Source organism: Aulonocara sp. 'chitande type north' Nkhata Bay, linkage group LG15 (genome assembly GCF_057382095.1).
Source record: "Aulonocara sp. 'chitande type north' Nkhata Bay isolate Kocher_YH1m ecotype deep benthic linkage group LG15, A_spYH_male_GT1.1, whole genome shotgun sequence".
Taxonomy (NCBI): Eukaryota; Metazoa; Chordata; class Actinopteri; order Cichliformes; family Cichlidae; genus Aulonocara; species Aulonocara sp. 'chitande type north' Nkhata Bay.
Genome location: NC_141358.1, coordinates 15,576,342 through 15,603,342, shown reverse-complemented (window position 1 = coordinate 15,603,342; position 27,001 = coordinate 15,576,342). Strand labels below are relative to the sequence as shown.

Below are 27,001 nucleotides of genomic sequence, written 5' to 3'. Positions count from 1 at the left end.
ACATCAGGCATACATCTCCGCCTTCTTGATTCTGCGTGATGTATTCGATGAAGTATGAGTCGAGCTTAACCCCTCACTGTCTCCATCCTTCCCTCTTGTTTCTCATTCACTCTTCCTCAGTTCCCTCCCACACTCTTTCCCTTCTCCTCATCCCTCTCCCTTCCCTCCCTCCCTCCCTTCCCTCTCCTCTCCTGAGTCCAAGCCTGAGATGCTCACCAGTGGCTCCTCTCCTTTGAAGTTCTTCCTCTCCCCTCTCCCTCGCTAATGGTGCGTTTGAAGTGTCACTCAACTCAAGGGCACCCAACACACACAGCTGGAGGACCAGGCATTTTTTTGCCATCTATCTGTCAGGAATGTGCTGCATCAACTTTGGTCCCATAAACATATCTGTGTACTAAAAAATGTAAATCAAATATTTTAATAAAGAGCTGTTTCCACCATATAGCCTTTAATCTGTCTGACTTGCGTATTATGGGCAACAACGAGATACTATTCATTTTTTATATATATTATTTTTTTCCTATAGTCGTTTTTGCTTAGGCAGCAAAAGTCTGTACAAAAGTATTGAACCACCAATCATTTCTTGATATTTTGCAGACTTTTTAAGTGGTCTTGAGTAATAGTTCTCTGGGCTTTTTTTGAACACTGGTACCTGACCACTTTCAGGTACCACTGTCTAATTGTTTTATGCCACTTAACACTCACCTATGAATCATTTAAGTGTAAAAAAAAAAAAGCACATAACTCAAGAGATGAAGCCATGTTGTGCTCACACATACCAGATAATGTGTCTTTAGGCACCCTGTTACTTGCAGCCTGTCAAAACATCATTTGTTCCGTTTGTTTAATTAAATCTGCAAAAACAAAAAAAACTTTACACAGTTTGATAAGCATAAAATAGCATTTTCACAACAAAAAGCTGATTCCCAAGCAGCTGTTAAAGTTTTTGAGGAAACTGGATGAGTTCAGAAGCAAAGAAAGGATGGCAGGCCTAATAAACAACTACAACAGATGAACAGTATCTGAAAGTCATGATCTTAAGAAATGGGAAGAAAACCAGCAGGACATGAGAGATGCATCTGGCCCTTTGGCTGACATCATGGGAATACAGTTGGTTTCTATTGTTATTGATTAGTTTAGTTATATTTGCAATTTCTCGCATCAACACACAACAAGAGATCCACTTCAGAGGCTTCTGCTAAGAGCTGGGTTTGCACACTGTGAATTCATTTGGCAATTGTCTGCTGTGCTCTTATATTGGTTAGGAGGTGAAAGGCTATTTAAGTCTGATAAGACTGGATTGGATGTTTGCCTTCTCGTGTGCAGCTCTGTCATGCTATGCTATGCCACTGATTAGAGTCAGTAGCAGCTAAACACTTTCAAGCATGCAGGTGTTTACCACCATCAGATCTTTACAGCATATAATATAATTCCAGTGTTTCCCCTAATGAATATTGCTCCAGTTTGCTCAGAGAAGGAACAGCAGCAATGTTTTTAGTTGACATGGCATGGCTCGCATGGTTGGCTGGACAATGATCACACTAACAACTCTCCTCCTGTCTCTCCAGGCCACTAAGGAGGTGATAGAGCGCGAGGCTCCAGGGATGTCTCTGGCAATGCTGATGGGATCCCTCAACGTCACACCACTAGGCATGCTTTCCAGGTCAGACGCATTTTTAGTACAGACAGCACAGCAGAATCACACACACCAGAGTTATTATAACACTGCATTTTCTAAGTAATTTTTATTTCATTTTGATTTTTCGGTTTTATTGTTTGAAAATCTTTAGTTTCAGTGTTAGTTTTAGTCTTTTTCATTATTAGTGTCTATGTTCTAGGACTTATGTCAGAGGAAACATTTAGGAATGTCAGTGAATATGTTACGACAAAACACATTTTATTTTCATTTCATTATTTAATTCTCTTATCACCCTAACATGAGGAAAGTTTTCCCTTCAAAGTGATTCCAAGTTCAGACTAAACTGCAGCTCAGCTAATGTTAAAATGTCCTGTGAATCTGACATTAAAATTACTGTATTTAGAAGTGTTCAAGGCAGGTAATTAGGCAGGTTTTTTTTAGTAGACCCTCTTTCCTCATGGTTAAGAAGACCATAACACTTTTTTATTTTTATCACTTGATTTAAGGAGATTTTGGTTTTACAGTGAAAGAAGAGCAGCACCCACATTTGTCACTATAATTTAGCGTATTTCTCACAGCACTTTGTTCCGCTGTATTCATTAAAACTTTCTCTTGTCTGTTTACAGACCTGTGTGTGGTATCCGAGGGAAGACACTTATTATTAACTTACCAGGAAGCAAGAAAGGTTCCCAGGTAGGAGACACCGCAAGCATCCATTACATGGATGTAAAAAAAACAAACACAAAAAAAAACAGACTCACCTGAAGTAAGAGAGGAACATTCATATTTATGTGGTTCAAATATATACTGTACATCACAATCTGTGTGAAAGCTTCCTAGAGTGAGACCGATACGGTTTTTAAAGCCAGTGCTGGCAGACGCAGAAACACCTTTAAAAGGTTTAGACACAAAAGGGGATGCCGAGTTGAGGGGTCCAAGTAGTCGGTGGTCTCTAGCTATTGAAGGCAACCAAGCAGGGTATGCAAACTTGAGAGGAGAATCACAGGCGGGCAGGGAAGCTGACAGTTTGCTGGCACACATATAGTCTAGCAGACAAAGAGAGCTGAATTACAAAAGTAAAAATCACAATAAGGACTAGGAAACAATAGAAGAGCCCACAGTTGGGGATTTTTTTGTTTTGTTTTGTATTGTTTTTTAGCCTTTTAAGCCCTATGCTGGTATGTTTTGGACTGTTGTTCTACTGCCCAAGTGCTCTTGAGCTTGCCAGACATTCTCCTTTTCTAGTAGAGAGCAGAATTTACGATTGCATTAAATATGGAAAATCGTCCAGGTTGTCATCAAAGTAGCCCCACTTCCACCACCATGTTTGATTGCTGGTATGATGTTCTTTCTATCAAATGCTGTGTTAGTTTTACTCCAGATGTAATGGGACTCAAACCTTCCACAAAGTTCAACAAGAATATTTTCCCAAAAGTCTTGGGGATCATCAAAATGATTTTTGGCAAATCAGGAAATAAAAACAGGAAGGAGGCAAACACTTTTTCACGTTTCATTATTTATTTTTTATTTTTTTTACAGTATATACCCTGGTTTGGAGCAGGTTGTGTTCATTTTTACTTAAAAATGGGCTGCAAGCCTTCATTTACGCTATGCTTCTGTGCTATACAGATTCTCTGCTGAACACGTCTTTCATACATCCAAACTTTTAAGTCTTATTGTACCGACACCGCAGAATGAAGCACTCCTGCAAAGTCGCCGCAGCACAAACTGTAATACATCACTGTCACTGGAATTTGCATGCATTCTTTTTGTGATGCTGAAAATGCGTGAATATGTTTTTATGCTGATCCTAATACCCTGCAAAGTCTTTTTTTCCACACTGTTGGAACTGTAGCATTTGTAGGCTAATATTTAATTTAAATTTGTTTTATCTGACCTGTAAAACCTAGTTGCTCCAGATCATTAGACCTGTTTGCATATGACATGTTTGCTTACTGCCAACCAACAAAACATATTGTAAAATATTTTAGTTAGTCCATGTAGAGTTAGAAATTTGGAGCTTAGTGAATTATTCTTGAACAGTTACTGTATCCAACTGTGTTTGTTTCAAATTTTAGGCAGACCTTTCTGTGCAAAATACCTCTTTTGAAACAAAGTAAAGAGCAGAGTTCATGGTAGTGCTTCTGGTTATTTATTGTTTTAGCTAGTTTGCTATGACCTGTTTGCCTGAACAGCATTAGCTTAATGTTGTAACACCTAAAGCTCATCTTATGTTGGATTCTGCACACTGTTGCATTTACTCATTACCCCTGTGCGTGTAAACACCAGGTGCACCATTTGTATATGGATTTGTTGTTGTATGGTGTAGTTGTGTGCCTCTGTCTGCTCGGTTTGAATGATTGATTACTTCTGTGCAGACTGATCTGCAGGTGGACTTTGGTGTTTGTGTTGTCATGGTAAGCCCACATTGATGTTTTAATGTTTCTATGTTTTGATTTGCTTTAATATAAAGGTTAGCGCATCTCTGGACAACATTACTTAAATGTCAAATGAGTGAAAATTGCAAATTGGGGACTCTATAAATTTTATCTCTGTGAGTAAGGCAAGGCAAGGCAAGTTTATTTGTATAGCACAATTCAACAACAAGGTGATTCAAAGTGCTTTACAGAGACATTAGAAACAAGAACAAATAAAAAGCATGATTTAAAATTGAATAAAACAAGCAAATAAACTAACTAACTAATTAACAAACAAACAAACAAACAAACAACAGTATATAAAATCAAAACAGATAAAATCAGTGTAGACTGAGTAGTGGGTGAGACTTCATGTATAGCTGGCATCGTCTGTGCAAACTACTGGTAACCGCAGCAATCTGCTACCGAACGAATCAATCACTAGAAGGCTTTTGGTCCAGCATTAGATACCTCTTTGTGATCAAATTCACTTAATGACTGCAATCAGACACACCGACTAGGCAACCTGTGCAAGTGCCTTGTGATTGAAGTGGTCACCCAGAGCTTGAGGATATTGCATACTCATGTCCTGGATGTCACAAGGATGTTACTGTTCTACTTTTAACTTAGTGTAAATGAGCCATTACACTGATTGCATTACTTCTAAGTTGATAAGCAGAATCTTTACAAAGAGCTTCTAAGCAATGACAGGCTCCAAACTCATTAGAACTCAGAAACTCATTAAACTAGTAGTAAATACAACTGCAATCACTTATACAAAAGTCAGAAAACCTGTGATCACTGAAAGATAATCGAATACACCTGTGATTACTAGTAGGTCTATTTGCGTGAACATGAAAATGTCCTTTGTATACCAGAACTGTCTGAACTTTAGTTCTGTGGGTTGCATTAGCATGGCTCCACACGGAAAATAATTTCTAGAAAAGTCTGATTTTTAGACCTTACAAAGGACGGAAAAGGATGTAGGTGACTTGGTGAACAGATAAAAAGCAGGGGAAACAGGACAACAACAGTATGAGCAGTAAAAAAAACAAGCCATGGCGACACGGTGCAACTCGCTTCCTCTCTCTTTACCTCAAAAATGTACGATTAAAAGTTGCTAAATAAAAAGAAACTAGATAAATATTGGGAGCACATTCTTTGTCCACATGAGATAAAATTGTTTGGTTTATATGGGATCCAGCATGTTTGGTGCAAACCAGGGCACCAAACATGTTCACCAGAAATGAACAGTGCCAACAGTGACGCAATGAACCATTTTGCCCTGGCTTGCAAAACGGTTTAATGAATTAATTTGTGGGTTTGAGTTTATAACTTGTGCATGTGATTTCATATATGTGCTCATATTTGTTTATTGCAATGTAAAACTCTACATACGCTTGTACTTATATATACATGAACAGTGTTGGGCAAGTTACTTTGAAAAAGTAATTAATTATAGTTACTAGTTACTTCTTCAAAAAAGTAACCGACTTAGTAACTGAGTTACAATATTCTAAAAGTAATTAATTACTTGAAAAGTAACTATTGCGTTACTTTAAAAAAAACGTTGAACCCTCTGGGGTCCAGGGTATAATTGGCCATTTTTAACTACTTTTGATTTTCCCTCCACAGTTCACCTTTAAAAACTATTTACTTTGCCTTGTTTGGTATCATCCCATTTTTGGCACAACCTTACGTGTCTGAATTTACAGTTATGTTTTCATTTTGACATACTGTATTAACACAATTGATCTAAAATCACAAACATGTTTAATGAATCATATTTCATAACCTTAAATACAAATATAAATTTTCAATTTTAAAATCATATGCACAAGTTTTCCAAACAAAGTTATTTGCATCCATTTACCTTTTAAAATAACCATTTCAAACTATTTACAGAAAAATCAGCTGTTCTGCATTCAATAAGATGCCACACAAATTATTTGTGCCACTACAAAAACATAATTTCTGTCCACTATAAAGTGTACTTTTTTTATTGATCCCCATGGGGAAATTCCTCTCTGCATTTAACCCATTCACCCAGTGAAGCAGTGGGCAGCCATTGGGTGCCCGGGGAGCAGTGTGTAGGGATGGTACCTTGCTCAGGGGTACTTCAGGGTAGCTGTTCAGGGGAATCAAACCCCCGACCTTCCGATTATGGAGCCACCACTCTACCCACTGAGCTATCCCTGCCCTATGGGAGAACATCACAGCCTGATACCTGCAGGTCTGACAGCAGCAGGTGTATCACTGCTCCTGTTTCTACCTGGAGACAGCAGTCACCTCATTGTTCTGACACACAACACAAAACTATCCACAACACTAAACACTAACTACACAAGACAACACATTAACTACACACCCCAAACACGCTAAATGTCACAAATCTCTCACATCTGAACACTTGCTCTCTCTCTTTTTCTGCTGTCTCTCTCTCTCTCTCTCTCGCCGTCACTCCTAAAACTTCCCCTGTTGTTTTTTTGGTTTTTTTTCTCTCATAAGCAGAGAGTGCTTGCTAGCGCTGTCCTTAGACAGTAAACGCGACTAAGCTATTGAGGAAAAAACACCGCTTATATATTGTTTATCATGACTCTGGTTTTACGTGGCCTATCAACACAATTTAAAAACTGGTAAATCATCATGTTGTTGCTTTGTCTTTAAGTGGTCATGTGATTGGCTTACCACGACTACTTTATTCTTCCTCAGTCAAACAGCAGCACCCATGCGATCGTTTTGCCCCCTTAGCTCCAGGTGTTGTGCTAGACAGTGATCGTGATTACCGTCCGCAGGAGCGCGCGCAGCTGCTTGAAGCTGTAGCGCCCAGATTACTTACAGCTACTACCGTGCAACTGATATAAGATGCGGTAAGCTGAACACATCTTCAACCTTCTGTTTGTTGAAAAATAGTAACGGACAGCATTTTGTTGTTAGTAACTGTAACAGCATTGTAACAATAGAAATAGTAATTAGTTAGATTACTCGTTACTGAAAAAAGTAACACCGTTAGTTGCTTGTAACGCCGTTATTCCCATCACTGTACATGAATTTGTTTTCACCTACTGCTGTCTCCTTCTCGACCTTCTTCACCCTCTCCGCCTCGCTCACCTGCACATCTATCTCTGTCTCGTTACACGCCCGCATCTCCTGATCGATTTTAGTATTTCTTTCAATCAATTACACCACCTCTCCCCATCTGCTGCCATATTAGTGTCTCCCTGAACAACCTCCAGTTAAAGTTAACGGTACAGGAAGCCCATTGCGGGCTTTTATTACAATGATCTCCTGTCATAAAGATAACAGGGATGTCCAGCTGAGCCAGCCGGACGAAGCCCCTTGTGTCCAACTGTCAGCTGCATACCTTTTAGCTCCTCATTTAGTCTCTTTGGCCTCATTTATGCTGCAGATATAATCCAAAGCATGTCCATTTGCAGCATTTACATATCAAGTTTTCAGCTAAATACTTTAGATCTTTCTTTTTTTTGTACAGTGAATTATTAATATGTGTTGTTGATGCTTTAATTCTGTCTCCACTGTAAAGACACTTTGAAATAATGGTGATGAGAACATGGTTTTACCCTCAGAGCCAGTAAGCTGGTAGTCTTCTATGGACTGTGTTCTGTAACTGCTTTTTATAAATACATTCTGACTAAAGTAGAAATACTTTTGATATGAAAATGACATGAAAGGGTGCTCCAGTGATTTGCCAGTGGTACTTTTTTTTTTATTATGTTTCAATAATCACAAGACATGAAAAAACAGAAGCAGCAAACGCGCATTTGTTGACGTGAAGCTTGGAAATCGGTATCTTCCATGATGCCGCTCAGTAGCATGCTACTTTTGGACTCTTGTGACAACCTTGTTATCCTTCCTTCTGGGTGCAGTATTAACATTTTTGCTTAGGTATCATAATTTAGGCAACAGTGTTTTTCTTCTCACATCTAGTCTAATAGAAGCTTTATATGTTAGATTCAAACTGTAATTGATAGGAAACTGATCATTACCATATAACTGCAGGTTGCTGTTGCTCTCTTCCCCCAAATTTCCATTCGTGTTGGAGTGTGGAGACATGTTATGTATTCTCAAACGGTGCTACTTAAGTGCTACATAAAAGAATAACTTAGCAAAAGTTACACTACAGTTGGAAAGTGAACAATTTTATTTCTTTCATTTCATGCTGACTTCATCATTAAAATATATGCTAATAATATTGTTGGTAACAATGTTTCAAACCATAGTGAGAAAGGCATTTCTGCACAGTGCAATGACATTTTTGTCCAGTGGGCGAATTTTGTTTTAGTTTCTTACTGAAAGCAAAACCTGCAGAGCTGATGCAAATTAATTTAGCTTTATATCATTTCAACATGGATTTACACCTTCTTATTGTAGCCATACACTGTTTAACATTTTCACCTCTCATTTCTGACAACTAAACATTTGAATTCCTTTTTGCTTTATCTATGCGTGTACAGTCATGAGCACAGCCCATGATAGAATAGTCTTTCTAGCTGAGGCCTTACATTTGACTCAAGAATATCTGGTCTAGAAGATGCTTTGTAGTCGACTCAATATCTGCAAGGTGTCCTAGTCCTGTAGCTGCAAAACAAGCCCAAATCATCACCACTCAACCACCGTGATTGACAGAATGTGGTGTTTGTGCTGATATGTTGTGTTTGGATTTTACCAAATGTGGTGCCAAACATTTCTACTTTTTCTAATCTGTCCAAAGGAAATTGTTCGAGTTGTGCACAAGATTTGACTTTGTTGAAATCTTGTGGTGTGTCCAGATGCGACTTTACAAATCTAAGCCATGCTGCATGTTCTTTGTAGAGATTTTCTCCATTAGCATTTAACATGCTAACTGAGGCTTTAGAGTCTGAGATGAAGGCATTTTGTTTTTTGCAGTCTCTTAGCATTACACAGTCTGTTTTTGGAGTAATTTTGCTACCACTGTCTTTCACTTCTGGGAAGATTGTGGCATTATATTAACACACACCTGAATGATCCAGACAACCAAACTGCCAAAACCTCTACATTTGCTGGTTATAAATTAATGCATGGAAAATATGCAAAAGCTTTATTTTTCACACAGTGTATGTATGCATATTTCGAAGACTGGGTGTGTCCACTGTCCTGTACAGAAGTAATTACATTGTTGAACAATGTAACAATGTAACATTGTTGAACAATGTAATCACTTAGTGATGATGGGAAGGAAGAATTTCCTTTTAAAAGGAAGACCCTTCGGCAGACCAGACCAGATGGGGTGCTATGTATCAAGTCTGGTTGAGTGATGAAGGGAAAGAGAAGTGAAAAATGTTGCATGGATGTTGAACTTTCAGCTATCAGCCCCCTCACCTGTGGAAACAGCTCCCAGTTGTGGTTCAAGAGGCAGATAATCTCTCTACTTTTTAGATTATGCTTCAAACTTAAATTTTTTAACAGATTTTAGAGATGGAGCTGGATTAGGTGGCCCTGTATCATCCCTTACTTATGTTACTATATGCTCAGGCTGCTGAGGTCCCATCATACATTAAGATTATTTTCTCACCTCCACAAGTTTCTGCCATTATGCATTTGCAAGCCACCACTGGCTCCCATAGTTTATGTTTTGTCTTTGACTACCCATGCACTTCTTTTTTCACTTTTCTTTCTTTCATTCATCAACCAGACTTGATAGATGGCTCTCCATTCAGTCCTGTCTTCTGAACGGTTCTTCCTTTATAAAAAACGGGGTTCTTCCTGGCCACCATCACCAAGTTTTATAATAAATATTAATCATTTATAGGCATTATAATATTTACTTACAGGGGCTTAATTGTCTAATTTTTGAAGAGGTTTTTTCAAAATGATTTGGGGAAATTAAGACTTTTGCAAGGCAAGCTGTTCAAGCATCCATTTCTTGTTAAGTAAACATAATTTTACACAATTCAAAGTCTGCAAGTCCAACTCAGTGTTAAAGCAGAAAGAAATAGGCCATTTGGTTTGTTTGCATGTGTGAGGCTATGGACAGCTTTCCTTTTAGGTTTTGTGAAAGAGAAGTGGTAGCAAAAAAGTGCCTGCAAGTTTCCAGACTAAAAGAATAAAATTACAAGATACACATGGAGTGAGATTTTCAGCCTATTTTCAGGACGTGACTCAAAAGTCAGTCCCCTCTTTAGAGTACATTTTTTCTACTGCTTTGGAGAGCTTTGACCACAGTTGTGTTTAGGTTCTGTCCTGTTGCCCTTTTAGTCTCTGTTCATTACGTCTCATTTACGTAATGAACATTGCATTTCTGTTTAATTTAATTCAGTGCTGGCACTTACCGATAACGAAGATAACATCAAGATAATAGTCCATGAGATCTTTAAGATCTCTCTGAATCTCTCTCTCTCCTCTACCCCAAAACTCTTTATCTCTTGAGATCTCATCCACTCTCATCTCACTCACTACTTTTCTCTCTCCTTCCATCTTCCTGTCATCCTTTCTCACCCTTTCTCAGAACAGCAATGCCTTCCCCTCTTCCTCCATGCCTCTTTCTCTCTCCTGCTCGTGTTTCTGATCTGTTGGTAGGGATTCTGCTCTTTAGTGTTCTTGACAGTTACTCTCCTCCAGGACAAAACAGAGAATAAGAGCAGAAAAAAACCACTCCTAATGTAGCTAAACAAAAGAAAGAAAGAAAAAATTCCCAGCATGTATTACAGTTTTTCTCAAATGTTAAAACACAAAAGCCAATCCTGTAACCCAAATGACCAGTAGTCTAAACACATTTACTAAATGTAGCCACCATATTCCAGTACCATAAACACATGTCACATGAAGACACAAGTCACAAAACACAACCCTCTGTACTCATAAATCTAAACACATTTTTCCTTGCTAAAACACATGTTGCAAAACAACTCTGCTCATATTCTCAAATGAAAGCCCATGTGATGCAAAATGCTTGCCACAGTCACCAATCTTTGAACACAGGGAACACACCTGGCATCATTCACTACACACAATGTCTCAAAATTGAAGACACTTGTTGCTAATGCTGTACCCACATGTAAAAGCAAGTTCAGAGTGCACAGTATGCTGAAGGTTCCAAACAAACACAATGGATGAAGGCAGAGTCAGGGGAAGAGGAATTTGATGCAGAGGAGGGAGAAGAGCTGGCCCTGGAAGAAGAGGAGCAGGCCAATGAGGAAGAGGAGTTCAAATGAGAGGAGGAAGAGGAGCGACCAACGAGGAAGAGGAGAAGGCCAACATGGGAGAGGAGAAGGTCCAGGAGGGAGAGCAAGACAACCTCGCACCATCATTACGGACGAGATGCGAGCAACAGCTCAGCGACATGATGCCGCACAGTGATTGTGGTGTGTGTGTGGTGTGAATAACGTAAATACACTTCACACCCTGTTCATGTTTTCAAGATTACTGTTGTGTGCAATAGATTCTGTTTTTGCATTGAGTTGTGTTACAGTAGTGTACGTACATGCAGGATTTTCTATAGATTTATACTACTCATATGAAACTCACAAATCTAAATGCCTAATCCTCTGCAGAGATCTACGACGATCCGTTACTGTATAGTTTCTAAAATATGCATTGGCAGTTATGAAACAAAGAACCTTCTCACAAATTGAGCATTGTGTTTTCAATTGTTTTGCTGTAGTGTGTAATGCTGTGTATAGTGTTTACAGTTTTGACAGCTTCGAGCTGCTCTCTTGGTGTGGGAGTTTGAGTTTTGCAGTGGGAAGGTGTGGTTGTGTTTATGTAGCTTTAGAGAAGGGTGTTGTGTTTGGACATTGGGGGACCTGGTGGTAACGTTTGTGACATGTGTTTTAGCATTTGAGAAAAACTGTAAATGTGCAAAACTGTAAAGGATGAATATATCCAGGCTCTTGACACAATCCTCACTCATTCTTTAGTGGAGTCCATCCTCTGTACATCTCAAACCCACCCAGTCCTTCTCTCTGCATCCTCCAGACATGCTCAGATGTAGGCTTCAAACTCAGCAGCGAGAGACATAAACAGCCTTCATTTTGCTGAGGGGTTTTGGAGGAAAATGCACGCGAGAGATGGGGATGTAGGGTGTAAAGGTTAGCTTGCGGCTACGCAACAGGACAAACTAGCTTTCATCTACTGTTTTGAGTCCTCCTGCCTGGCTTTTTTGATGTTTATGCACATTGGTGCTGAGAATGCTGTCTCAGTAATGCATGAATTGCAGTTTAGATTTATGAAATTTGAATTCAGTCAAGCTGAGGTTAGCATTGTCAGATTTAATGCGGATTCCGATATGTACACATTAAAACAGACAGTGGAGTGGAAGAGTTGCCCCGAAAGCCCATTCACGGGCAGTGTAAAGTGTGGGGGCGATTAATAATGTATCTTCTCCATGCTTGAAATACACAGGAAGATAAATAATTTCACAGATTAGCTCTTGTCTTGGGAGTGAAGAGAATGGAGCGTTTAGCCGACGAGCCCACAGGCACATTGACACACACATACATGGAGACATTGGAGAAGGAAACTGGGATGGATGCAGAGAGGAAGTACCAGAGCAAAAGCCAATAGACGTGTAGCCAGGGAGAGGAACTGTGATTTCCTCAAATGAAATCTTTGTGCCTCAAACAGGTCGCACCTCTGTGTGTCATATGGTCAGTAGTTTGCACCCTAAAATCTCACAAACTGTATATTACGGAAATGCGTTCCTCACATGTTTAAGGCATGTTTTCTCCAGGAGCCTTCTGTCTGCGGGAATGTCAATGCATCACTTCCTGCACGTCTGTCATAACTATGATAATACGTTGCTCCCACCTTTTACCTAAATAAACTTTTACTCTCAGTACTGAGTGAAAGCCTTGAATCATCACTCAATTATTTATTTACTGTTGGGAAAATGGGGACTACGGGCAGGGAATTATTAAAAGATATGTGAACATACATGGACAAACAAGCAAAAAGTGAGTTTGTATAATTGTAGTGAGTTTGAAAGTCAATATTTGGTTTGACCATATTGAACTCTCTTATGCAAGTGTTCTTCTAATTTCTTTAATTAGTCTTCAGGATTAGTTTTCCAGGCTTCTTGAAGGACATTCAAAGCTTTTTTTTATGGATGTCGGCTACCTTTTGGTTTTTTCTCTGTCAAGATGATCTGACACTGCTTCAATAATGTTGAGGTTTGGGCTCCAGTGAGACCAGTCGATGACTAATAGTGCTCCATTGCATCTTTTTTTATCCAGGTATGCTTTTACTGCGTTGGCAGTGTGTTTGGGATCATTGTCATGCTGAAAATTAAGATTTTGCAAATCAAATACTTTACAGATATTATTACATGATGGATTAAATTTTCAAATTTAGATTATTTACTGCATAAGACCTGTTGCCCCTAATATTCAGTCAGTTCTTGAGTAATTTGGCATAACTCAGCCTTTTTTCCATGTTTCCCTTCCTTAAGAATGGCTGACAGCTTCCATTGAGGCCATTTGTGATGAAGCTTCAGGGAACAGTAGATGGATCCACTGAAGGGCCAGATGCATCTCTCAGGTCCTGGGTCAGGCACTTCTTGGATATTTTTCGTAGTTCTTAAGACCGTGGCTTTAAGATGCAGATTCCAGTTTCTTCAAATTTTAAAGGACAGAACAGGGCCAATTTTTGACTAAAAGTTATTTGGGAATCACCTTGTTGGTGTCCGACTGTGATATATTCAGTAATAATTGGCTAAATATACAATTTGAAAAAGGTTATTGCTAAGTTGGTTCATTGCTGGGTCTTCTCTTGGGTTAGATGGTTGTTTTATGCTTGTATAAATCATAGGCCAGTGTTAAAACGGCTTAAGAAACAAAAAAATGGTCATGGACTGGACTGAAATGAGTGAAAAAGTAACTAATGTTCAGCGAAAAACTGGGAGACCTTCAGCAAGTTTGGAGAACTATTTCTCAAGACCACTTTGTATGTATGGCACCTTGGAAGCAAAAACTAAAGAAATGTAGGATGGCTTGAGACTTTTAAACAATATTGTAATATTCAGATTACAGAATACATGGCCCAAAATGTAGTTTGTAACGTATTCTGTTAAGTTACTTAATGTGAGTAACATATTCTGAATACTTTGGGTTACTTTACATATTGTCATACTTTTTACAACTACATGAATGTACTATTGCTGTGTGATTTATTACTGTGACTGAAGGCTACTCGCCACCTAGCTAACGTTGTTAGCTGGTGTTAGCTGAGGTTAGTTCATAGACCGCAGACTGCTAGTTGCAAATAATCCTCTGCAGTTCTGAAAGCAATACCAACTAGATCTTTAAATCTTAATATAAAATGAGTAACAGTAGGGTGGACATTAGGTAAGGCTGCGCTTTTTGCAGTGATCTCGTATAGAAAACTATGTCTTTACCAGTATTATGTTTTCTTCTGTCTTCTTTCAGAACTGCACATGATTATTTACAGCTAGCAGGTTGTAATGCACCACATAACCCAGGTACCTACCACAACCAAAACAAGGAGGTTTTAGTAAGCTAACATTAGTTTTTAGAAAAGAACTTACTTCCAGATGTTTCTTTAGGTTGGAGGTGGAGTCTTTTGACGCTGAGAGCAGCTTGGTTGCTGGCAAACAGTTGCATTGAGTTTGCATTGCACGCTCAGATTTCCTGTCAGAGCCTTTATTTGCATATTTGTTTGGGTTTCCGACAATGCGTGGAATTACCAAAATTAGAGAGGGGATATGAAACAGGAAAAGACCGCAGTGTAATACATTTATTTCAACAAGGTAACAGTAACGGAATAAAGTTACTCATATTTTGTATTTTAAATACATATCACCGCTACATGTATTTCGTTACTCCCTAACACTGTTAATATTTAAGTTAATCTTTAACATTTTTATCATGTATTTTCTACATTAAAAGCCTCCAAGCCTAAGAACATCATGTTCACACTGTAATTTTGAGAATATTGGCAGTCCTGTATGACCTGGAAATGTTGCGTTTAACTAGCACTACTTCAATGTTGATTTAAAATTACAGGAAGAGAAAACGTAATCTAATTAGTGGGAAAAAAACAACATGGGTTTGAAAAACTGATACAGAAATGTGTGAAAGAGGTCAACTGTAAATCTGTTCTTTCACCGACAGAAAAGGTCCTTCGGGTTCAGGTCATAACACTCAAATGTGTTCAACCAACCTTCACTTTCTTCATGCTGGCAGCTATTAGATGAGATTGTGCCATGATTTAAACCCTCATTAGGACAACTGTGCTTAATCTGTTCCAGGAATGCTTCCAGTTCATCCTTCCAGCGCTGCCGCACGCCATCGACCTTCTTCGGGACGCAGTGGTGAAGGTAAAGGAGGCAGCAGACGAGCTGGAGGACTTGCCTTCACCACCACCGCCCCTCTCGCCACCTCCAAACAGTTCGCCACGCCGCCAGACAGAGGATAAAGGTGTGCAATGTGAGGAGGAAGATGAGGAAAAGAAGGACAGCGGTGTGGCGTCCACCGAGGACAGCTCCTCCTCCCACATAACCGCCGCATCCATTGCCGCCAAGGTACCAGGACAGAGAAGAGGAGAGGGGAGGCTTGGTTGTTCCATAAAAATGACATTTTTCTCAGATATGATTTCATCCATTTCATCGTCATTACGTGTTCACGTCATTCATAGAAGATAATGTTAAAGTAGTACTTTCAGCACCAGTAAATTGTTGAACATAATAACTGAATATAACAAAGCCTGTGCCAGTGAGATGTAATTATAAAAATTATGTAAATAGCAATTGCAAAGTATATTTTTCTGATCTTTCTTTGAAGTTGAGAGTTCAAATAGAAAACAGTTATGCACAATTGCTGCTCATCCAGGCAGATAAGATAGTGCCATGATATTTATTTTTTGCAGACACTCTATATGAACAATACTGGGCCATATTGCATCATCATTGAATTCACTTGTTTTCAGTCCCCTTGCCACAGGTGTGTAAAATAAAGCATCTAGCTATGTCTTTACAAGCCTTTGAGAAAGAATGGATCTTTCTAAAGATCTCTAAACCTCCTGTGGCATTAACATCAGCATTACAACACCAACTGTCCCTTCCCAGACGCCCTAACGCCCACTCACATCTTGTGTCAGTTGATCTCAATAAGTCACACGATTGGATGAGGCACAGTCTCACAATGGTTTCACCCGAAACCTCTGCTGATAATGACCCACACCCTTTTTCACACCTCGATGAGGTGCATGATCAATACTGGGTCAACAATCCTCTTAGGCGACAACTCATGCTAGCGCTTAAAAATTGGACTCTCCACCATTTAGTCTCAGAAATGAAGAAGCTTCTTGGATGAGACGTACAACGTAAAGAAGCTCCTCAGATAACTTTAACATATCATGGTGTTGTGACTGTCTGCCTTTGTGTTTGTGTGTGTGGGTTTGTGTATACTCTATGCATTCACATGTAACATCAAGTACGTCTCCATACTCCTCCAGTCTGCAGCCTGGACCCTGCTTAATGACTCCATTCTCAGTCTAACATCTCATCTCATTGTCCAGTCATAGATTGATCTTGGTAAGACTCCACCAAACAGCCACAATCAATGTTCTTTTTAAAAGGTCCAATTTTTCTCTAGCATTTTATTAAAAATGTTGAAAGACTTTGTCCTCACGGTCATGTTACATGTATATAGGTTTGTAGGAATTATTCATGCGCAGCTTTTTGAATTTTCAATGTCAGGATGTGTGCTATGGGTTCATGGTATGTGTGTGTATGTGCGTACGTGGTGTTTATATGCATGTGCGTTTGTGTTTGGGTGTATGTGATCTCAGATCCCAGATTCCATTATCTCGCGGGGTGTGCAGGTGTTGCCCAGGGACGCGGCCTCTCTCAGCACCACGCCCTCAGAGTCACCCCGTGCCCAGGCCACCTCCCGCCTCTCTACCGCTTCTTGTCCCACACCCAAAGTAAGTAAGCATACAGTACACCCAGTGGCACGCATCGGCATGTAATTACACTAGCAGGGAATCTAAAATGCTACGTTAACCATCAGCCGTATAAGGTTTGCATCTCAGTTGTGAAGAGAACACATCTAGAAAAAAACAGACTTAAAGCAAGCGAGCGAACAATACCGGTAATCCTAAGCAAACTTGGAGGAACTTTACCAAAGCTGAGCTTTAGCTCTTGCTGCTCATGGAGTTATCATTCAGATAGAATTTTTGCTAGATAAGCTCAGCAGCTGTTTATAAAGCTGTTATATGAAACAGGATTGCTTTTCATGGAAAATGCAGCTATCTTTACAACCTATAGCTTAATTAACTTATTTAACAGTCACCCAAGCTCTGTTTAAAAGATCAAATGCTTTCTAGCACACGTTAATTCTGAGCCCGGTTCGTATAATCTATAAAAAATGTTTGGTAACCAACATAACTCTGGTTCTCTGAGAACCGAGTGAGGTATCTTACTGTGGGAAGTAAAACGGGGTCTGCTGGATTCTGCTGTGACTAGCTGCTGTCTGGCAACACGTGACTCTGTGGGAATTTGAAAAAGGTTGCATAGCAGCTAAATAAATCTGGTTTGTTCTTCGTTCTACATGTCTGGGTTTAAAATGCATCTTGAGGGTTCTCAAAGGACCACTTAGTGACATCACAGTAGCTGCATCCATCTTTGATATACAGTCCATGATTTTTTTGAACGTTAGTAGCAGCCAGTGAACATAGACAGAAATACACAAGAAGAAGAAAAATTGTGTACAATTTGATTCACAATATGTGCATGTAGAGGGGAAACTCGCTTGGAAAGAACGTTTTCGATGGTTCCTACATTGTTCAAAGCACTTTTCAAGGTTTCTTTGGTTAAGTACTTCCACTTTTTTATATTCAGGTTTTCCGCAAATTGTCTAATTTATTCTTAACGTTTAAGCCAAAATGACATACAGATATTAAAACTGGTATGAACACAGTAGTGACAGCTACTGAGCTTGAATGTCAGCAAGCTGCAGACATTGACTGAACTCTTGAAAAAGCTGGTAAGTAGATCTTGAATGTTTTTGTCAAGGTCAAGAGAAAACTCTAATGCTTTATGGTTGGTTCAGTTCCTAAAGCACCTCTAAATCTGATTGTAAATACTAATTGTAAATGTAATTCAACCCAAGCCCCAAATCAGATTGTGTACTTGGTTCTCACTGGGAGAGAAGTACAAGGACATGCACTTCCAGCAACACATATGCATGCTCACACAAACAAACAAAGGCCGCCCCTAGCCCATTTTTCCCTTCTGCTCAGCCCTACTGTTCGTCTCCCACAGCTCAGTTGTATTTGTCATGCCCTGACTCAAACATTTAATGCTTATAGACTTGTACAGGAATAGGAATACTGGACAAAACCAAGAGTTCATCATATTATTTCTTTTTAATATAGAGAGGAATATGTTTTCTTAAAATCTTTATTTTTTGCATCTTCCACAATTAAAATCTGATTATTAGTAAATGTGATGTTGTGTAAAATGATTATGTTGTGTAAACAGCGCACACACACTTCAATGACCGGTTTCAGTGTCACAGCATCATAAGTGTCTGTGTTTCTCTGTATGTTTTGTGTTTGCTTCTATGTGTTTTATATGTTTATGTGTGAGTGTGTTTATGGAGACAGCAGGTTGTGGTTTTTTATGCTTGGATGCTAACAGTATTATTTAGCAGGTTTCACTGCAGTTTTATGCACTTGCTCTGGGCTTGCTTTAATGGGATACTTGAACATGTCGTCTATATGTATTCCCATTTTTTTTTTCCCCTGGCATTGTCTCGTTGTGGCTATTTAACTGAACATTTGCACAATTCTTTGTGAAAAGACTGTTTTAACTGATCTCTCCTGCAGGTTTTTAAAATGCCAAATGGTGTCAAGTCTCTCTTTCTGTCTCTCTATTCTCTCTCTCTCACCTCATCTGTCAGTGTCGCGTCTCCGTGTGTCTCCCGGACAGCAGGCAGGTGCCATGGGAATAGATGAGTGGGGTTGCCATGGGAACAGAGGGATGGGATGTTAGCAAAGGAGGGAGGGCGGGTGCATAGATGGGTCATGCAACTGAGGAAGCAGCCATGAACAGTGCTCTCTCTTTCTGCTGTGCTGTGTTTGGGTGTACATGGAGTGGTGAAAGGTCAGACAGGCAATAAATCATTGCAAGTAATTTCTAACAGGCTTGTTAGATATGTAGATATTTAAAGATATTTGCAAGTATAAATAAGCAGCAAGATGTGAGGCAGTGAGAAGTTAGTCATGACATGGTGTAGTGAGTAAGGATTCTGTTAAATCTATTTGGTGAAAATGAATCTTGAAAATATTCATCCTCCCAAGAGGCCACTGAGCAAGGCACTGTAGGTCTGAGGTTAATAACTTTGAGAAGATGGTATGTGAATATCAGTTCTTTGGTGAAACACACTTCCTTGTCTCTGGGTTTTATTATTTTGTGTGTAAATATGAACACACTAGCGCTAAACTTAGAAATACAGTTTCTGATTCTCCTCTTTCTTTCGCTGACCCTAGAAAAGTTCCTAATGTTTTATCATTGCTTTATCATTCTTTTTTAACCTAAAAGGGCCCATAACTTACAAAATGAGTATTATGCTGTTATGAATAAAAATGAAAAACAATGATTGAAGCCGTAAGTCCATTAGGGAAATTGTTTTTCACTGTATTAAATCAGATGAGAGGGAGGGTAATTTACTTTGCTTTTCAGATATGCTTCAGATACGCTTATCACTTATGCACGGTCTATAGGTGTAATCCACACTTTACTCAGTTTTGTTGCGTTCCTCTCCAGATTTCCTCTTGCTCTGGTCCACAGCTTGTAGTGATCGCAGCCTATCCCGCTGATCACATTTAGAGAGCCAAGGTGTTTTTGACCTCGACTGAGCCACAGAGTGTGGAGCTGTAAATAATTGGACAGTGGGGAGCTTTAATGCTGCTGTTGGCTCCACTAATGCATCGAGGTAGCCCTCACCCCATTCCTTTCCCGCAACACCCAAGCACACGTGTGTCTCCACCTTTCTTTGCGAATGACCCCATTTGAGTTATCGCCAGCTTGTCATGATCACATTCCGGCCATATTACTCAGGGTTTGTGTGTACTGTGCATGCCTGGGAATGTGTGTTTTTGTGAATGGCAGATAACAGGCAGTTAATGGCTTTTCTAGGTACAGCTTTTAGCTTGTTTAGATTCTGACATGAGCTTTTACCCAGCGACAAGCTGCCATATGTTCTTTGAAATTCCCACATTGCAAGCGGCTGCTGACAGTATGTACACACTGTCCCTAGAGCCACAGCCAGAATGGCTCTGTTCACTGATGCATTTCATGTGCCACTGTGGGCTGTGTTAGTTTGTTAGCTAGGTCTTGTTGGCAAGGCTGTGTGGTTGCTTTAAGAAGAAAAGGTATGAAGTAGGTCTTAATCTTGTCACTGCCCGAGCTGCTGCTGCGTTTTCTGTACATGCCAATCCGACACCTCAGCTCACAGAGCGAAACAGAAGCAAAAGGGCCACTTATTTTTTGCCAAATAGAAACGTGTATAAATCCACAGAGGTGGTGTGTTAGCACTTTAAGTTCAGGTCACATTTGTCAAGTTATGACACTATGCATGCAGTCTTATTTGTTTTTAAGGGGACAGCAAATGTGTTTGCAATAATGAAGTCACTTTTAAATGTGCACATCAACACCGTGTGTGTGAGTTTGGATCCTGCACGTATGGATTCGCTGCTAAGTATAAAGTCTGTGCGTAAGTGCAGCGTGTGGAACGAACTGATGGTCAGACCTGTGTGTCTGCTGCAGCACGGCAACTTGGAATGCACACAAACACTGCATGTAATAAATTTTGACTCACATCCTCCAGACAGAAGGTGTCTGTGTTGCTCTCACACTCCCCACACAGCATACAGCCCAGGAGCAACTTTACAAACCATTCATGTAACCAGATTTCTGTCTCTGTCATACAGTTTCTTAGTTGCGCACACACGGAAAGATGCCACATGCACATGCACAAGATGTACGGAGAGTAGTTGTACCCTTCCACTCTTGTGAGCATTTAGTACAGTTACGTAATGGTGAGTTTGGATTAATGAACCATATGGGAGATAGGGCTTTGATTCAGAGGATGGCTGACAATGTGTGTGTGTGTGTGTGTGTGTGTGTGTGTGTGTGTGTGTGTTTTGCCAGTGTTTTCTGGGGTTGTGTCTCCTGTTCTTATTCTCACTTAAGTGGTTAGTTAGTTAGGCTTTTTATGTTCATTTGTATAAAGTTTGGGAGGTTTTTTTCTTGCTGTTATTTTGGTTTTTGTAAAGACATAGTCTCTTAAAATCCCTGGAGCTGTTGCTGTAACAAGTTGATATGTAAGTAGATTCTCTGTGTTTTATGCAGCAGTCACAGCAGGTTTCATTTCTGCATGAACATTTGGCTGAACTCAAAGTGTCTGAAATCATTTTTGTTTGATTTCTGGGTAGCATCACATTTGCTGCCAATATTGACTGGAAGCAATATCTGAAGCAATATCTAATGTAACCTTGATAATCCAGTATAATACTCCTCTCACTGATTCATCAGTCATCCGATAAAAGCGCTAAAATTCCCCAGTAAGGAAAGTATGAAGTGGTTAATGAGTATTTACTTCGTGGCTGCTCTTACTCTCATTTATTGATTACCTATCGGTAGATTGAGTTGAGTTGAGTTGTTCAAAACTCAGCACCAAAAACGAGGACGTAATATTTCATTTACATTGTGAGGTTGTTTTCTTGTTGGTAAAAGACTTTTATAATCACTGCCGTCTTTTGGCGCTATTGCCAGTAGTTCTTTATGGAATTGAATATTTTAGTATTGAATTAAAGTTTCACCTCCTTTTTAAAATAATACTCCTGCCTTAGAGTGGCTGCTGCCCTTACTGTACATCTACACTCCCCTTTCCATCAGACCTTTCGCCTTGATCGCCACGCATTTTCCAGAGCCAATATTATTTACCGTCAATATATTGTATACTGTTCCAAACATCCCATCAGCTTGTCAGATTTGAGCATTTATTTTGATTAAAATATTCAATGCTCTCACTTTCAGATGGTGCCTTTGCACAGGTGCTGGCTGAGCACCTAGAGGACACTGCCTCATTCCACCCTGGTCCCATAGCATTTTTTTTTTATTAGTGGTTTGATGTATGGCTTTGGAGCCAAAGCCAGGGCTTATGGAAATCACGTCCTCCTCTGCAATGTAGGACATGAGTCACTTTGCATCCCAAACCACTTCGGTAACCTTCACCGTGGATATTTGACATTCAGCTGACTGCTGCAGACCAACAGGGAATATTAATGTACACACGAATGCAATCAATTTAATTACAGTAAATTTAATTACCAGTTAACTGTTAGTTTGCCAATTGATCGGGGAAAATGGGAAAGCATCTTCATCGAAGATTCAGAGAGGCAAATTTATGAAAGAAATAATGGGTCATTCAAACCAACACGAGCCTTCTGCTCAACCTTCTCCAATTTGCATAAAAGCTTTATGGTGCAAAGTTTATACATATAAAATTATTGGTGTGAAATTTCAGCTTCATATATTAAATAATTTTCATGATCACAAAAACAAAAGAAATTACATTTTCATTCAACTTTCTTGTTGTATTGAGCAAATATGACAAGTTTTACAACAAAAATAAAATTCTCAGAGTGTCTGTCAAAATAGAGTAAAAGTATGGATTTTCCAGACTCTAACTATAGCTCAGAAAATAATATAGTTAAATATGTGAGTAATATTCATTTTCAAGACCTGGGTCATTCGATTTTTACACCGTTTCCGCTCCATTATCTCTGATTTGTCCATAGCTGTCATTATCGTACCATCTAGAACAGTGTTATATTCAGATTATACCATCTATCAATATTTTTGTTTTTGTGGTACAACACAACTCGTCATATTAGCTTAAAATAGCACGAAATTTAAATGAAAGTGGGTTGGGTTTTTTTTTTTCATTTTTGTGTCCTAAAAATTTCATGTTAAAAAGTATTCGACGTGCTTTATTTTACAGTATGTGTTTTAATGAGAAATCCAACTATATATCATTCAGACATTGTCACTAGTTGTCTTTTGCTGTGTTAGTGTGTACTGTAATAGGGAACTTTGCAGGAGTGCTGGATGTTTTTTGGTTTGTTTGTTTTTTCATATTTTAACTAGCCAATATTCAGACTTTTTTATGTATCTAAATCACAGATTCTGATTCATTTTGAAGCTAAGAAAGACCAGTGAAAATTTCAGCCTTTTATATTTAAGAGTTTTTGAGATATGCGTGTTCAAACATTGCAGCAGATTTCAGTGTGGGGAAAAAAAGAAGCCTGAAAGTGGAGTCGACGTGCCATTTTTATATATATATATATATATAAGTATATATACTTTTTCTCTTGAAAAGTATTTGATATATGAAACTAAAATGATGGTCGAGCAGAAAATGTTCTAAAAATGAGCTGATTTGGGTTGGAATGAGTCTAATATTTATAAATTCATGTTTGATTAAAATTTTAAAATGACACATTTCTTATTTTTCTGACTTAATCATCAGCTGTTTGTTTGTTGCACTCATCTGAATTTTCCACACCTTTTTCCTTTTAGTGTAACTACTCTGATTTTGTTCTATTTTTGGGTAGCTCGGCTTTCAACAGTCTTGATAATCTGTCCCTTGCAAGAGTTTGACAGATGTCAAAATGCACGTTTTAACGTGATGTTTAACATGAGCATGAAAAAAAGAATGCACATGCAGTTTGGCCTGGGCCTAGTCTGTACTCAGATCACAGCATCATCACTTGCAAATATGTAGTGACAGAGGATCACTGACAAACTGAAGTGATCTGTCAGCAGGACATGAATGATTTATGCCCTGGCTGTATGCGAATGCCCCATTATAGTGTCAGCTCAGCTGGCTCTATGCGTGACAGATCAATGATCTGTAAGCTTGTATGGCAGATTTCTCCTTCTGTAACCCTGAACAGGAGATATGACTCTTGACTGTCCAAGGTAAGAGTTTGTGGTACAGTGTGGGTATGCAGGTGTTTCTCTGTGTGTCATCTACACTCAGTTTGGTACTGTGAAGATGAAGCCAGGTGTGTGTGTGCCTGGTTTTAGACCTTTAGCAGCAATAAGTTGAAGTAATTGTTTTCTGTGTGACTTTATCAGTCTCTCACATAATCTTGGCCCACTCTTCTTTACAACCTTGCTTTAGTTCATTCAGGTTTGTGCGTATTAGCTTATGCACAGCTCTGTTAAAGTCCTCATTTCAGTTGGTTTAGGGTCTGGACTTTGAGTGGGTCGTTGCAAAAACTTTATTCTGTACTTTTTCAGCCATTCTGCTGTTGATGTGCTGGTGCTGCCAATTTCACCCAGGTTTTAGCTGTTGAACAGATGGCCTCATATTGACTGTAGAATACGTTGGTATACAGAGGGGTTCATGCTCGACTCAATAAGTGCAAGGTGCCCAGTTCATCTGGCTGGAAAATGAGCCCAAACCACCATCCGCCGCTAATGTGCTGGATAGTCTCGTGGTTTGTTCAGATGCAATTTTGCAAAACTAAGCTGTGCTGGCATGTTTTTTGTTGTTGTTGTTGTTGTTGTTGTTGTTGTTTTTTTGGGGGGGGGGGTTATTTGCTTGTTTGTTTTTTTGAGAGAAGCATCTTTCTCCCAAAAACCCTTGCAAACAAGCCATAGTTGATCAGTCTTTTTCTAATTATGCCGTCATAGACTTTAACATTTAACAAGCTAACCAAGGCCTGTAGAGTCTGATATGTAGCCTTGGATTGTTTGTTTGGGGTTGTTTTTGCATTTTTCTGAGCATTGCACAGTCTGACATTGACTTCAAGTGCATTTTGTTAGCAGCTTCTGACTTCTGCTTAACACCTTAATAACATATTGAAGCAGTAAAGCAATGCTTAGTACTCTACATGAGTGCAGAGAATCCTACATTATGAAAACATCTGTACCAGGCTGTAAGTGTGCTTCATTTTCTGTGCTGCAAAACTGAGCATTTTTAAAAAATGAGAATCTGTGTGTTTGTTGACGTTACAATGGGAGTCTCCTTCAAGTTGCACTGCAGTTTTTCGCATTTCTGCCTCGGCTTCATTTTTTAGTTCCCAGATATTGCCATTCGGTCATTAGCGCCTTTATCCAGTTCACGCAGTTACAAGATTCATTAAAAGGGTAATGTCAAAGAAAGTAAGAAAGAAAAAGCATAACTGAAAATGGCCTCAGTTCATTTTAATGTATGACAACTTAGAACAGAACGTGATTAAAACTGAAAGTAAAAGTGAAGTAAAAAAGTTAAAAATTCAGTTAAAGCCAGTTAAATGCGTATGGCTGTAGTTTTGTTTCAGATGAGGATAATATGCTGAGCATGCAGTTTGGTGACCTGTGACCTTTAAGTGAAGAGTTAGGATCAATAACGGTGCCACATAGATTAGAGATGGTATTAAAAACTGCCATTCACAAATCCCATATTCAGTGTGGCCTGTGGTGCTGCCCTGCGTGCAGCCTCGACTCTTTTATGGAAGTGGTTAATGCATGTGCAGCACGTCAAACCAGGACAGATTTTCCAATGGAGATGGTAAAGTACAGTACATTGTTATGAAGATCCTAATCAAACTTAATTGATAAAAGCACACATAGTACAGGTAAAATGTATTGATTGCTTTAATGCTCTTTTCTTTTACTCTACTACATTTGACTATTTACTGTATGCTGCAGTGGGCGAGAGTGTTACGAGATACTTTACTGTTGGAGCGAAGGCGCAGTGTGACGTTCCGGCGCTTCTTTACAGCTCGCATCGTCGTTCTTTTAAGGTTTATTCCCCTGCACAAGTGATAGATAGGATTTTTTATATGCCTTTGTGTTCTGCTGAAAGTTTTATTATGTTTGATTTAACTTGACAGTAGTGACCGCTTGTGTGTCTGCTGGTGTGTGTGTGTGTGTGTGTATGTGTCTTCGGCAAAGCGGCAATAGTGCTAGATATGTGTTATTGTCCTCCTCCATTGCAGTAAGGCTCATAAATGTGACTCCTCGTCTTCTGGCCTGCTGGAGGTGTGGAGGATTTATGATGGAGTGAGTGAGAAAGTAAGAAAGGCGAAAGGAGAGAGAAGGAGAGAAGAAAAGAGTGGGAGGGCGTGAAAGGGATAGATAGCTAATAACTTCGAGAGGACAGGGGACTGGGAGAGAGTAGGAGGTGGCGAAAGGGTGATGGAAGGAAATTAAAATGCACACAGAGTGAACAGTAAGGACAGTTCAGCTATTTTGGCCTGTGTCTTTTTGTCAGTCTTTATTCATCTGTCCATCCCAGAGGTTGAGTCCGGTAGCTCACCTCGTCTTAGCCTCAGCATTCTCCCCTCCCCTGGTTCACTCATCTCAAATCAGTGTGAATGTGACAGAAGGAGGCAGAATAAAGTTGAAAGATGCAAGAAAGAAAGATGATCGTGAAGAGGAGAAAGTCACATCTGTCACTTTCCCTCAACGGAAAGGCTCATGGGAAATACACACTCCCGCACACATAAACACGCACACACACAGACCTCAGTCATGCATGTACAATTTAGGACAGCACACATCACCGTATGTGCAGCTATATGCCCTCCTCCTCACTCTCCTCCTCCTCATTGTCTCTCTGGCTGTTGCATTTCCTCGCCACTCTCTCTGTCTTCTGCATCCTTCCTGCTCCTGCCTTCCCTTCTTATCGCGTTTTCTCTCTCTCACTCTCTTGCTCACCCTTCCTCACTCACCCTCTCACAGTTAGCGAGTGTGTAAAAGTGTGTGTTCGTGTGTGCATGTGCTGGGGAGCTCATTCTGTTTCGACTCCAGGCAGAAGATGGTAAGTAATGTCTTTCCTCCTGCATATCTGAGAGTGTTTACAGGTTTTGAGTGTGGAGGGTTGTGTGTGCGGAGGTCGCTTGTGTCCATGTTTAATAAGTGAAGGATTTTGTATTATTAGCTGAG

The 27,001-nt window shown here is 39.5% G+C and overlaps 1 protein-coding gene across 10 annotated transcripts in view; it reads left to right on the top strand.

The window, feature by feature from the left end:
• The window catches only part of gphnb (gephyrin b), a 110,374-nt gene that overhangs the window by 51,252 nt on the left and 32,121 nt on the right, over window positions 1-27,001 (top strand). For all 10 annotated transcript variants that reach the window (XM_086264567.1, XM_086264566.1, XM_086264564.1 and 7 more), the window contains exons 5-8: window positions 1,569-1,663; window positions 2,266-2,332; window positions 15,302-15,574; window positions 16,843-16,977. In XM_086264567.1, coding sequence (XP_086120693.1) covers window positions 1,569-1,663; window positions 2,266-2,332; window positions 15,302-15,574; window positions 16,843-16,977 — 570 coding nt within the window. The remainder of the gene's footprint in view (window positions 1-1,568; window positions 1,664-2,265; window positions 2,333-15,301; window positions 15,575-16,842; window positions 16,978-27,001) is intronic.